The 14,638-nt window shown below is 42.8% G+C and overlaps 1 protein-coding gene across 1 annotated transcript; it reads left to right on the forward strand.

Moving 5' to 3' along the window:
- Positions 1–233: 233 nt before the first annotated feature.
- Positions 234–13,705, forward strand: SERPINB12 (serpin family B member 12). The gene is made up of 7 exons (XM_004745598.2): positions 234–415; positions 3,040–3,174; positions 3,847–3,987; positions 5,516–5,633; positions 7,678–7,820; positions 8,781–8,948; positions 9,899–13,705. Exons 1-7 carry the CDS (start codon positions 248–250, stop codon positions 10,301–10,303), a joined length of 1,278 nt encoding a protein of 425 aa, XP_004745655.1. The 5' UTR covers positions 234–247; the 3' UTR covers positions 10,304–13,705.
- Positions 13,706–14,638: the final 933 nt, after the last annotated feature.

A 14,638-nucleotide genomic window follows, 5' to 3' on the forward strand; every position in this document is an offset into this window, starting at 1 on the left:
TAGGGAACTAAATCATATCACTAAATAAAAATAGACCTCTGTCTGTATCAGTATCAATATGGACATCAATATCTATATACCAAGATGATGATGACCTTAGTTTTTGAGTTTTTAATAACACGTGGAATCATTATATATGATTATATCTCATGTGTTTAAAATAAAAACTGTTTATTTATCTCCTTCTGACCATAATGTTTTCTCTGTTTTGTTTTGTGTTCGGTTTTAGGCTGTCATCAATTTCAGGATGGACTCTCTCGTGGCAGCCAACACCAAATTTTGCTTTGATCTTTTCCAGGAGATAAGCAAAGATGATCCTCATAAAAACATCTTCTTCTGTCCTCTAAGCCTCTCAGCTGCCCTTGGCATGGTCCGCCTGGGGGCCAGAAGCGAGAGTGCACAGCAGATCGACCAGGTGTGGCTCCGGTATCTCTGGGTCCACCCTCAACGGCAGACCCTAGTCCTTCTTTCGCAAGCCTTGATGCTCACTGAGCCTGGGGCCTGGGGGGAGATGCATTTGCCCTGGGGTTTTCATTTACATCCCACCTTGCTCTCTCTTCAAGGCTCAGTGAAACCTCTGCCTCCTTTACGGTACTTCTTCAGCCTCCCCAGACTCATAACTTCTCTCAGTCACCTTCGCTGTCTCTGTGTGTCTGTCTGTTTGCCCGCATATCTGTTCCTCTTCTGCTCTATAATTATCCATCCTGATATCACTAACAGTATTTCTTATGTGTCTATGTGTTCTTTCATTCCATAAATAGGTATGTAGTAGCACCAATTATGTATCCAGTGGAAAAGATCTTGGTGTCCTTCTTGACTTCTCTCTCACTTCACATCTAACTCCAACAGCCTTTTCTCTTGATACACAACCTGAACGTAGGTGTAGGTGCTTCCCGCTGTGTCCCTGAGTCTGACCCACCACCATCCTTTCTAACCTGGATGCAACTTCCTCATGGGCTTCCTTGCTTCCGCTGACAGTCTTCTCTATCTGGCTGCCAGAAAGATCCTTTAAAACCTCAGGCAGAGCCTATTTCTCATCGTTTCAAAACCTGGACTTCCAAGTTAGCTAATGATAGAAGCCTGAGTCCTTACAGTGGCCCATGAAGATCTAGTGTCTGACTTCCCATCAACCAGGTGGCTCCCTCTATCACCCTGTCCCCTCCCCACTCCTCTAAACATGCTGGCCTCCATGTTCCTGGGTAGGCTTGCCCACTCCTGCCTTAGGGCTTTTGCTCCATCCCCTTTGCCTAATGGCTTTCCCCCCAGATAACTGATCTATAACTTACTTTCTCCTTCAGGACTTTGATCAGAGTTTACCTTCTCAACCGGTCCTTCCTTCACCTCTCAATCTAATGCTGCATCCTGACTCTTCACCCCATAAAATGACTTCTTACCCTACCTACTTTTCCCTGACATGGCATTTTCCATCTTCCAACATAATGCACACAGTAGCTCATTACTATGTGCCTACCTGGCTAGAATATAATTCTCCAGATGGCAAGAAACTTTGTCCTAGAACCATGCTTGGCTAATAGCAGCTTCCAATACAAATCTGTAGAATGAACGAATTTATGTGACAAGAACAACTTCCCAAATAATCTGCAGGCTCCCGAGGTTGGTCTTATAACTTCCCTGGATCTCATACACAGCACAGAGGTTATGCAGGCACTTGTCTCTTGTCCCTAATATGGAGGAGTTGAATTCTTGGATTAAGGTAGAATGTTTTTGGAGTTATTCTGCTTTATTAATTTACTTCTATTAACAGTATCCCATTAGGAGAACTTAGCTTTAGACTGTCATTGGCATCCTCCCCATCAGGTGTCAGAGATTCTTTCTCCAAGCACTTGGGTTTCACTTGCCCAGCAAAACAGTCCCGAGCAACTCAAGATGTGCCTTTGTCCCCTACCTTTCCTGCAATGCTCTGGGTGACTTGTCTTTCACTGCCCTCAGTTGCTTCATTGACTGAAAGTTCTAGATCAGTGCTAACACAAATATAATTCAGACCCCACATGTGATTTAAAAAAATTTAGCAGCCACAAGAAAGTAAAAAAAAAAAAAATCGGTGAGACTCATTTTAATAGTATATTTTATTTAACCCAATATACCCCAAATATCATATCAACATGTAGTCAAGCAAGCAATTTAAATGAGATATTTTAATTTTTTTTTCATACTAAGTCTTCACAAATCCAATGAATATTTTACACGAACAGTCTGACCAGCTCCACAGCCATGTGTGTCTCGTGGAGACCCGGACGTCCTTTTGGTTTGGTTATTCATTCTTTTTTTTTTTTTTTTAAATTTTTTATTTTTTATAAACATATATTTTTATCCCCAGGGGTACAGGTCTGTGAATCACCAGGTTTACACACTTCACAGCACTCACCAAAGCACATACCCTCCCCAATGTCCATAATCCGACCCCCTTCTCCCAAACCCCCTCCCCCCAGCAACCCTCAGTTTGTTTTGTGAGATTAAGAGTCACTTATGGTTTGTCTCCCTCCCAATCCCATCTTGTTTCATTTATTCTTCTCCTACCCATTTAAGCCCCCCTCCACTTCCTCATATCAGGGAGATCATATGATAGTTGTCTTTCTCTGCTTGACTTATTTCGCTAAGCATGATACGCTCTAGTTCCATCCATGTTGTCGCAAATGGCAAGATTTCATTTCTTTTGATGGCTGCATAGTATTCCATTGTGTATATATACCACATCTTCTTGATCCATTCATCTGTTGATGGACATCTAGGTTCTTTCCATAGTTTGGCTATTGTGGACATTGCTGCTATAAACATTCGGGTGCACGTGCCCCTTTGGATATTCATTCTTAAGTGCAGACCCCCGGGGGTTGTATGCAGTTTACTTCCCTTCCATTCCACCTCATAACCAAGTCAAAAGGATCATCCGCTATGCTTTGCACTGTCCTTGCACGGTTGACTCTGGAGTCCTTGTCCCTGCCACACTATAAAAAGGTTCTGAAGCTGTTCAGATTTCCCAGTTCGTATCATCTGAGAAACCCCATCGCTGTCCTCACGCAGGTACTACACTTCAATGAATTTTCCCAGAATGAAAGAAAAGAACCCGACCCCTGTCTGAAAAGCAAAAAGCAGGAAGTGCAGGGGGACAGCCCTCTGGAGGCACAGAAAGAAACAACGGAGCCTCTGACCCTACAGGTGAGCCACCATGAACTCTTGCCCCTCTTCTTGTGAACTGCTCATCCTGGTTACGCTCTGTTTGGCAATATGTATCTTATATGTCGGTGGCTGTAAGCTAGTTTCCTAAAGAGTAGGGTCTGGTATCTTCTACTCATGATAAAGGCAGTTAGAGGAAAGCCCCAGAACTCAACTACTTTTCCGGGTCACAGGTCCCCGGGACGGAGCACAGTGGAGGATGAAGGGCAGTAAGGGGCAGGAATCAGCCGTGAGGGTCTTACTTTCTTTCTCTACCTCTCCTTATATATTTCATGGGGAAATATTACTTTTATTGGTTGCCTCATACCAGGAGTGGGAAAGATATTCTCCAGGTTATGTATCCCTGTACCTTAGAAAGTTTAAGAGGAGGGTAGAGAGAAGATTGTCTTTTTCTTCTGTATTTTTGAATATAGAAGAAAACGAGGTACACTGAACTCAAACACAGTGTGCACTGCTGAGTCCCCGGATGTACCGTTCCTGGAGGACCCTGATACCTAGTGGGAGCAATGATCCTCCCCTGGGACCCCTTCCCGCCCTCCATCCCTTTCTTCTTCTCAGCTTGCTCCCCCTCGTGGTAACGACACGAAATGACAACGTGCTCTGGTGGCCTTTTGCTCTCCGGATCCGGTCCCATTTTCTTTCTTCTTTTGTCAGGATGAGTCTTCCAGTGATGAGAGTGGACTGCTCAGTTGCTACTTCGGGAAGCTTCTCTCCAAGATAGACAGGATCCGGGTTGATTACACCCTAAGTATTGCCAATAGGCTTTACGGTGAGCAGGAATTCCAGATCTGTCCGGTGAGTTCGGCATGGCTGGTGATTACAACTATTGTATGGCAAACGTTGTAAAAATCAGGGAGTAGCTGGATTACTCACTGGGCACCTGGACCACAATCCTGTCTGACATGTACTGTGATGTACCGTGGACTGGGGGTTCCCCGGGACCCACCTCTTTCTCTCCCACACTGTTGGTTGCCCTGGTTCTGCCAGTTTTCAACTTGAGCAGCTTAGGAGGCCTGTTGTGGGTGAAAGGGGGTCGTGTGACCCTAATAACTTTGGAGCACACGTGGGTTTGGTAATGACTTTCTCTGTTGGGACCGTCTTTCCCAGTAAAGGTGCCTGGTAGATGCACTTGGTCGTTCTTCTTCCTGTCCCTCCCCGCCCTTCCCCCAGCACATCTTTAAAATCCCTTTTCATGCCACCCTGAGGCCACCCCTCAATAGAATTGTACTCAGCAGCACCGAGGTATAGCAGAAGGAGTCTGCGTTTGAAGCCAAAGGGCGTCTGGCTCCTCCCTGTGGCTCAGCAGCGTGTACCTACAGCAAGACCCATCAGGTTCCTCTCTCACCGTTGCAAGGAGCCACATACTTAGCAATGGGCATGAGGGGTGTGACCATAGGCAAATGTGTGATGCAGGTGGTTAGGCTGGTTTAGTGAGGGGGCGGGCTTAGCCTCCTTTGGCCAAAAGAAGTATGTTCTCTCAACAGTGACAATGAGCTTTTAGATGTTGTCTTTTTTTTTTTTTTTGAACTGGCTTTATTGAGGTATAAATTCATATATCATACAATTCACCTATTAAAATTGTACACGCCAGTCATTTGGGTATATTACCCTGTAATTGTGGTAACATATAATGTAAAATTGGCTATTTTAATCAGTTTTAAGTAAACAGTTTGTTAGCCTTGATCACATTCACAATGTTGTGCAAACATCACCCAATTTCCAAAACGTTTTCATTGCTCTGGAAACTGTTAAAGTTAAGTAGGGCTTTAATTCTTAAAAATAGAGGCATTTTGTAGCTAAATCTCTCAAGTAACTTCATACTGATGTTATAGGGTCTCCACAAATGGGACGTTCAAGGATTTCTGGTAGCAACAGCTTGTGCCCTTGTAACTGTAGACTGCTTCATGAATAGACATTCTTATTTCTTTTTTAAAAATATTTTATTTATTTATTTTTGAGAAAGAAAGAGAGAGAGAGTGCATGCAGGGGGAGGTGCAGAGGGAGAAGGAGAGGGAGGGGAAAGAATCTCAATTAGACTTCGCACTGAGCGCAGAGACGGACGCGGGACTCGAACTGAAACCAAGAATTGAAGGTTTAGCCAACTGAGTCACCCAAAAATCCTGTGAACAAGCATTCTATATCCTGAATTGTCACCACGATGAATGAAAGGCCTGTGGCTAATTAAGAGTGGGGGATAGACAGAGACCACGAGCGTTCCATTTAAATGACCATCTCTCTCATTAGACTTCTCCTGACTGCCTCATACCTATTAGCACAGTTATCTGATTTCACTGTATTATCTCTCTTTATTCCAATTTAACAGGAATACTTAGATGGTGTGATTGAATTTTACCACACGACCATTGAAAGTGTTGATTTCCGGAAGGACTCTGAGAAGTCCAGACAACAGATTAACTTTTGGGTTGAATCTCAGTCCCAAGGTAAGAAAGACCAAACACATTGTGGCTGGTCTTCTTTTCCATTTAAAAGGACGGTGTCTCAGATTGCAAGTCTGTCATGACCAGGTACTCACATGCATGGGCCGTGTTCAAAGTCCGTTTTGCAGGTGCACAGTTACACGCTTAGATGCTGTGTTTCTCCTTTGATCCCTCATAAAAGGGGAAATCCGTTCAGCCAAGGACATGCCAGTGGGATGTTAACTATTTCCAAGTTTTTTAAGATTTCATTTATTTATTTGCCAGAGAGAGAGAGCGCGCACACAAGCAGGGGAGTGGCAGGCAGAGGAAGAAGCGGGCTCCTCTCTGAACAAGGAGTCCAATGCAGGACTCAATCCCAGGGTCCCGGGATCATGATGTGGACTGAGGGCGGACGCTTAAGTGACTGAGCCACCCACGTGTCCCAGCTGTTTCTATTTTTTAAAAAGTGTCAGTAGAAACATTGCAAAGAGAATCTAGTTATTCAGAAGGAAATGGAAATAATTAAATCCAATTTTTTTCAACGTTTCACTAGGTACATAGGTGTTTTCTGGTTGAAGGGTTTAGAGATAGCGATGAGTAGTGAAATTTAGAATTCAACATAAAATGGAATAATTTTTTAATATAGAACTCCCCTGTCTGGCCTTATCCTGGGAGAAGCACCCAAATTCGAAAATTATTTCTCCGAACTTGGTCCATATGCTGCAAAAATGCCCATTTCTTCAACGTTCCACTCCGTTGCCAAGAAGAAAGCATGTTCACTAAAAAAATGTATACTAAGGCACTCGTTAACTCTCTGGCAGTATTTTAAGTGTAGGTGATGTCAACATAGTCTTTTATGATGGAGTTTAAGTTGAAGTCTTGCTGTAGAAAGCTCTAGTCATCTTTAAGGACTAGGCATGTATTCAGATAACCAATGGTTTGGTATTTTGCATGGAGAAGAATGCGTACTGCAAATGGGTGATTGCCTGACCATGTGGGATTTTCCAGTCTGGCTCAGGGCTGTGTTATGGTGCAAGGGGCCTCAGAGCTGGACCAAGAGTGGGAAGGCCCCAGGACTGATCTCAGCCAGCCTTGCTGATTTTTGGCTGTGTGGCCTTACCTCTCACTAGCTGTGGTGTATTCCTCTCTAAGAAGGGAAAACAAGAGGTGCCTGGGTGGCTCAGTGGGTTAAGCTGCTGCTTTCAGCTCAGGTCATGATCTCAGGGTTCTGGGATCAAGTCCCGCATCGGGCTCTCTGCTTAGCAGGGAGCCTGCTTCCCTCTCTCTCTCTCTCTGCCTGCCTCTCCATCTACTTGTGATTTCTCTCTGTCAAATAAATAAATAAAATCTTTAAAAAAAAAAGAAGGGAAAACAATACCAACTTCTCATAATTGACATGCGATGGGATGAGAGGAGGCATGTGAAAGCCCCTACCGACCTGACCTAGAATATTTATATGCATTTTTGTTCATATGTAAGCATATACTGTTTGCTGTGATGAGCACTTGAGATAGGAAGTTTACCCAATAGTCCTGTTTTTCAAGGAGGTTATAATATAATCATGTGGCAGGGTCTACTTTGAAAGGTAAATCATGGAGGTGAGGAGGGTAACCTAGTGATGGGTTTTAAAGAGGGCACAGGATGTGATGAGCACTGGGTATTATTCAGAACTAACGAATCATTGAACACCACATCAAAAACTAATGATGTATTATATGTTGGCTAATTGAACTTAATTAAAAAAAAAGACAAGTAAATAATGGCATAGGATGTCTCATGGCAATTTCCAACCACAGTGACTCAGGGAATGGAAGGAAATTCCCTCAGTTTTAAGGCTTTAAAATGGGTCCTTCTTGGGGTTGAGAGACAGTGTGTCTCCCCCACGATACACCCCATCGCCTCCACCACATCCAGGACTGTACTGTGAGTGGCGTCATTTTCTTAGGTTAGTTCTTGAATCAGACATGCCCTAGCCTTGGGGATGGGAAACAGCCTTCAGGAAAATCTGTCTACCTGAATACTTCTGGTACAATTCACATTCAGGATATTCTCTGAAACATTTTTTAAGGTAAGATCAAGGAACTCTTCAACAAGGATGCGATTGACAGTGCAACGGTGCTGGTGTTGGTGAATGCTGTTTACTTCAAGGCCAAATGGGAAAAATATTTTGACCCTAAAAACACAGTTGATGCCCCTTTCTCTCTAAATGAGGTATGATATTATAGCATGTGGTTTTCTAGATATTTCTCTCATAATTTCCACTAAGAAGTATGACTTAAAGTATGTGTACTCAACTCTAAAACTTAGGTCTCTGGGTTACAGCATACAATATAATAAGAATATTTTGTTATTAGAAAAATCAGTGTCGGAAGTTCGTTGACCATCTTGGTGCCAGGCACCACCTTGAGCATTTTCGATTCATTATTTCACTTGTTCCCTGAAATATCATTATGGAAATGGATGTTATTATTCCCATTTAGGAGTTGAGGGGCAAGAATGCAAAGGTTATGTTACATGGCTAAATTCATGCATTAGCATTCACATCTGTGAGTATTTATCTCAAAAACTCATGTTCTAAGCCACCGAACTGTAGAATGGAGAAAAGGGAAGGTTGGGATCCCAGCCCACCACCTGTCAGCTGTGTTCCTCTTGCAAGCACTGTGCATCTCATCTGTCGATTGATGACCTCTCATAAACATGAGGTGTCTGGGGTGGTGGCCTTTGATCTGATGGAAACCTATGGAAGAAGTACTGTGATTCAATATGTAGATAATTATCATTTAACCAAAGCTCCAGGCCAGCGAAGGTAAGAAGGGGTCAGGAGATCAGGTGAGGCCAACAGATTGGGTGGTGCAGACACAGAAGGTACAAAGCTGGTGGGGATGTATCCTTTGGCTAGGTTGCAGGGAGAGCCTGGATAGATGGTTTACCAACGAGTTGTCTTGGGAGCTGAAGAACCTATGAAAACCAAGGGAAAATAAGGTGTTGGCAAGGACGGGCTGGCTGATCAGTGGCCAGAGGACTCATGGGTTGGGTCACTGGTGTGGCTCAGAGCTTCTGGTGAAGATGCTTTTTATCTTAGTGGAGCCCCGTTTTCAGGAGAGATGAAGGCCATGGGGGTGCACAAGCTTCCCATGACTGTTCCATGACTTTCTATCTTGTCCACTGCAGAATGAAAAGAGGACTGTGAAGATGATGAACCAAAAGGGCCTGTTTCGAATCGGTTTCATAGAGGAGTTGAAGGCACAGATCCTTGAAATGAGGTATACCAAGGGAGCACTCAGCATGTTCGTCCTGCTGCCTTCTTGCTCTGCAGATAATGTTAAGGGCCTGGAAGAGGTAAGTCTTCACTTCATTGTCTCTACAAAATACTTCACTGTCAATTTTTGGAGAGCAGCTCTATTAACCACCTACCTGCCTGAGGAAGGATGGCACCTCAGTTATCAGAGATATCAGAGAATATGTAAGAATCTGAATTCAATGAGAGAGTTCGTCCTCATTGGTTTAGAAAATGCCAAAAGCCTCAGATAGGGCTTTCTTCTCCCATCTCACAGCTCTCTGCGGTGGTTCTCCAGACCAAGTGATCTGGACATGGAGTGATGTGAGACTTGCTGCAAATGCTCAATAGCCTGACTTCTGGCCTCTTGCTTGGACTCTTCTGCTATGGCTCATGGAACGGAGCTGTTAGCTGAACTCTGTTTTTGGGTGCAAGTGCCTTGACAGGGTGGAGATCTGGTACTGGGATAAAGTGGTTGTGAGCTGGGGATCAGTGAAGGCTGGGGAGCCTCAGTGGTGTGTTGTTCTGTACAGTGAAGAGATGGAGACAGAGGAAGAGAGAAATACCCGGATAGCGAATCACAACAATAGCCATGATTCAAAATGTATCATGTGCTGGCTATGTTAATTACTCTACATACATCATTTTGTTTAATCCCTCAAGAGCCTAATGGTATTATCTCCATTTTATAGAAGAGGGAATTGAACCTCAGAATGTTAAGGCTTGACCAAGCTCACTCAACTTGGTCAACGGAGCTTTGCTGGGCTTTGACACCCAGACACCAGTCTGTCAGACACCAGAGGATACCAGAACTCAAATTGTCCTATGACTTCTAAAGACTCAAGAAAATTGCTTGGAGGGATTTAAATGAGATCAGAGTAGGTTGAGGCTTAGGGAAGGATCTTTAAGATTGTTACTGGCTGTTGAAATATACTCAAGCCTTTTGAAGTAATTGGGGCATCCTTTGCTGGTTCATAATATGACCTTAAATATTATTTCCTTCCTTTTGTAGCTTGAAAGGAACATTACTCATGAAAAAATAGTGACCTGGAGCAGCTCAGAGAATATGTCAGAAGAAACAGTAGATGTCTCCTTCCCGCAGTTCACCCTGGAAGATAGCTACGATCTCAATTCTATTCTACAGGACATGGGCATCACGGATATCTTTGAGGAAGGGAAGGCTGATCTTACTGGAATCTCTCCAAGTCCCAATTTGTACCTTTCAAAAGTTTTCCATAAAACCTTTGTGGAGGTGAATGAAAATGGCACCCAGGCAGTTGCTGCCAGTGGGGCTGTTGGCACAGGAAGGTCCATACCTTCCTGGGTGACGTTTACTGCCGATCACCCTTTTCTCTTTTTCATCAGACACAACAAAACCCAAACTATTCTATTCTATGGCAGGGTCTGCTCTCCCTGAAAGGAGCACACTGTCTAGTAACCCGGGAGCTGGAAGAAAGTGGCAGAACGGTCTCCCGCTGGCAAGAACGTGAGAATTTGCGTTCTTGCTGATATCTAAAGCTGACCGAATTCTGCCACTGCTCCATGCCCCCTTCCTCCTGCCACTGGCCTGAGCTCGTCCTGATCCTTTTCTCACCCTGTAGCTGACTTTCATCTACGTCCATTAATACCAAAGTCTCTGGCTCCCTCCCTAACCTTTCACCACGTTAAGCTTTCAAGCATATAATTCACCCTCTGTGACCTTGAAGGTCAGTGTAATGTAATGTAATGTAATTCCATATAAAGGAATCCTGGAAGTTCAAGTCATTAGACCACTTCTAGGGGAGGATAAATTCAGAAACCACTTTAACATGGGCAACAGGAGGAAATGTTTAAATGGAATGTGTTTTGGAAATTCAGCTCTATTTCTATGGTAGTTAAAACCAGGGGTCACTGCTGGCCAAGACGCCCTGCCTCTTTCTCTCCCATCTTCTTCTACTGCATGGAAGATGCCCTGTAAGATGCTCACATCAGGGGTGGATTTAAGTGAGAGCTCAAGGACAGAAGCCTGCCCTGACCAGCACTCGTTCTGCAGAGGTCAGGACATGTTTTGGAATCTGACATTGACCTAGGGGAGCGGCAGTGGATTTAAAAATTAGTCTCAGCTTTCCTTATTGAGTCTCCTTGGCCATCATCATGAAGCATGATCCTCTGTGTCTTTTCACCCCTTCCTCAGAGAATTCGCCTCTGTAGTTACTCTTAAATACCCAACATGTTAGGTGGGGGAGGGGAGCGCTGCCCCCCCCCTGTAGACTGCTGGCTCCCTAACCCCCTCAGTCAGGAGTCTGCCACATGGACCTATCTCCTCCTGGAGGCCTTATGCTGGGTCACGTCCTGAGAGCTGGCCTGGGTCTGGGCATGATTCATGTGGAAATCTATGTCAAGAAGGCTGTTGGCTTCATATCAATCTCTAGTCTACTGAAAGCCAGATGCCCAAGTGTTTAAGACTCTAGAACTGGGACTTTCGTTCTCTGATACGTCTGTCTGAATTCTTGATCTCTGCCTTAGCTGAACGCTCTGGAATGACTATTACCAATGCCTAACTCAAGGAAGTGGAGAATCATTCTGTCAAGGTGAATTTCTGGTCCTGGCCGTGGCCCCATTTCCCTGCCCTGCCCTGCCCTATGAGCATCCTCCTCCCAGTTGCCACCATGTTGGTTAAGGGTGGCTGTGGCGGTTTTTGCAAGAGAAGGTAGGTTAAGTTCAGCTGGTTAAGTCATGCTGGCCCCCGTCCCCCCATTTGCCTCTATATTAATGATTTCTTTGTGCTGTGAAGGACAAGTTCCATGTTCCTCACACAGGCTCCTCATTGTCAAAGGTTGTTTGTGGTATAAAAAATTTCTCCTTGATAATGTGAGACAGCTTGAGGTGGCTCTCCCAAGTCCTTTCCACAGAAGGCATGTCCCATGGGTCAAATTTATGTCAGATAATAAAATATGTAGTCACTTCTGTGGTTCTTTTTGGGGCTAACATTTTGAAGATTCCATGCCTGACCTGTCATTGCTGTTGGATATTGAACTCAATAACTATGACCTTTGTGAAGGTATGGCATTGTCCGGCATCACTATGTTCTTATTCTTTTCCTTGATAAACACATCTTCTCATTGTATTGGGCTCTCTCAGAATTTTAATCACAAAGGGAAAGTGTATCTCCTTATAAAAATGAGAGTGAGAGTGAGATTCTGTGAACCAGTAAACTTACTAATCTTCAATTGATTAAAATGTTTCTTCTTAGTAAATAAAACACTTCTGTCAGTTAAAATGGTAACATTATTTTATGTGCCAACTGACTTTTTTAGTGACCTAAACCTAGCTTTAATTTTTTTCATCCCCAAATATAGAAATACATACTCTATAAAACTAATCATTCATCTCAATTATGTTGGAAAGATGTATCTTGTGCCAGAAAATCTTTCTTAACTTTCTACCATAATTATATATGAAGGCATACACAAAAGATGAAAGCTTGCAATGATTCTAAAATCTAGGAGTGATATCCAGTGGATCATCAAACTTGGAAGACATTTCTACTGACTATAAGCTAAGAGTTGGAAGGAAAACCTCAACAAGTGGTTCCCTGTATAGTGCCAGCCCTGTGTCAGTCAGCTTTGTTCCCTCCCATTACTGGCTTCACTGGGGTTCAGAAACATAAGAGCCTTGCCAGCTTAAATTCCAGACAGCTACTTCTCTCCTTTGTCCTTGCTGTGGTCTCAGCCTCTGTCTTTCTTGTCATTTTTTTTTTTTTCCTTTTTGCCGCCATTTGAAGACTGATTGATACTCCTCCAATACAACGCACAGGAAAGTGAAGAGAGGATATTGGCATTTTCTACCTTGGGCAGTTTAGACTTCACAAGGAGAGTATTTTTGGTGGGACAAAGACAGAAAGAATGCTGGTTGCAATGTTGTTGGGTTTGTATACTTCATTTGTCCCCTGTCTTTGAAGTGTCAGAGAGTCTGACCATACAGGGAAGAGAGGATTCTAACTTAGTTCTGTGGAATCAGTATATGGAAGCCTATGAGAAACTGGGAATTATGCTCAAATTTAGGAGTTCTTTTCTCTTCATTCTTGTGCCAGTGAGACTGACCTTTTAATATGGCAGCCAGAGACACAGAGAACATGCAAGTCCGTGCATGTTCTGTAAGTGCTAGAAAATCAGCCAGAGCATTCAAATCTGGGAAGTGAGCTCCTCCGTTTCTAATTCATGATTCCCTCCACCCAGCAAGGTTGACAGGTAAGACAAATGAGGCAATATAGATTCCAAAATAACTGATTCATTTTGAGTACAAGCATTCTGGGAAGAGAACCACTAACGTTTCATACTCAATAGGCTCTCTAGTGCTCTCCAGGTCACAGGATTTGTACATTCTATTTTATTTTGACTTCAACCCTCCTTATGATTTCATACATTACCTCATGCATCTTTCCCCCTCAGACTCCTCCCCAGCTTCTTCTTGAGCTGGAGCAAGCCAAGATACATGTTGCTTCATCCTTGATTGCTGTTTATCTTTTGCATTTGGATGTGTGGCCTTTTTTTTTTTTTTATTATTACAGTATCATTAACCTTAGGTGGAGGCCCTATGATTGGGATGATGGGTGAGGAAACTGTGCGGTGTCTCATTGGGTTTCCTTGCTCCGTAGTTGAATGCCAACATCAGACGTGTTCTTCACTCACATTACTTGTGTTGTGTTCTTGTTTTTCCAAATCTACTGTGTTATTCTTTTTTTTTAAACTCAATATATAAAACACAAGATTTTATTTAAGAGACACACCTCCTACCAATGTATTCTATATGCTTAAAATTTAATTAAAAAATTCCCATATTCTCATACACTGTTTCCCTTCTAAATTATGTCATCCATCATATGCATCAAATAATGTTTTAGCCACGGTTGGGTGAAAGGGCTTGAGAAGCAACCAAATGCACAACAGGGGATCTGGTGGAAACCCACCAACCTTTTGTTGACACATATAGGTTTTGAATAGATCATCCCAGGTCTGAGGTTATGTAAATGAGAAGAACATATAGAGCTTTTAAAAAAGTTTGTGCCCAGTAAGGAATGAATACATCATGATATAGACCAAAAAAAAAAAAAAAAAAATGATCTGAAGCTTCAGAAAATGACTTGTGGCAAGAACTTGAAGAGAACTTTAGAAAACTTTTTGGGATGATTGACAGGTTTGAAGAAGGAAGGACATTTGTGGAATTGGAGAAGAAATCTATGAAGATAAACGGTAGATAAATTGTGACAAGGTGTGAAAAAACTGGATGAAATATAAAAAGACTGCCAGGGAACTAAAAATACAGTAGCAGAATTTAAATAGAATTTAGAGGCAGTAAAGAAGCAAAACTGATGTACTGGAAAATTTAATTAGTGATGAATAGGGTGTATTTCAGTGTTTGTTTTAGAATATATAGGAAATAATAAAAGGGAAATTCATGGCTACAGAGAACAGAGAATAAACCTAAGAGTTAGGTGTTTCTGAGAAAGCAAGCATATTAATTGGCATGAAATTAATAATCAAGACACAATTAAAGAAAACTTTCTTACCTTGGATAGTCACCTGATTACATGGATTGATTTCCAAGAAAAGTAAGCAAAAATAGACTTGCTAAGAAACTGTAAAAATAAAAGGCTGAGAAAATAATTCTGTTAACATTTGGGCAAAAAAGAACACGTTCACTTATGAAGGATAAATAATCAGAGGCTCCTCAAAAATTCATGTTGTGTTAAATTTCTAGGTTTAAAACCTAG

This window comes from Mustela putorius, unplaced genomic scaffold (genome assembly GCF_011764305.1).
Source record: "Mustela putorius furo isolate JIRA1106 unplaced genomic scaffold, ASM1176430v1.1 tig00003858_pilon_pilon_pilon, whole genome shotgun sequence".
Lineage (NCBI taxonomy): Eukaryota > Metazoa > Chordata > Mammalia > Carnivora > Mustelidae > Mustela > Mustela putorius.

Excerpts from the sequence above, each read along its gene's own strand:
- SERPINB12 (XM_004745598.2), top strand. The coding sequence starts at position 248 with ATGGACTCTCTCGTGGCAGCCAACACCAAATTTTGCTTTGATCTTTTC. Across the intron at positions 5,634-7,677 it reads GGTTGAATCTCAGTCCCAAG|GTAAGATCAAGGAACTCTTC; the intron begins GTAAGAAAGACC and ends ACATTTTTTAAG. Across the intron at positions 8,949-9,898 it reads ATGTTAAGGGCCTGGAAGAG|CTTGAAAGGAACATTACTCA; the intron begins GTAAGTCTTCAC and ends TTCCTTTTGTAG.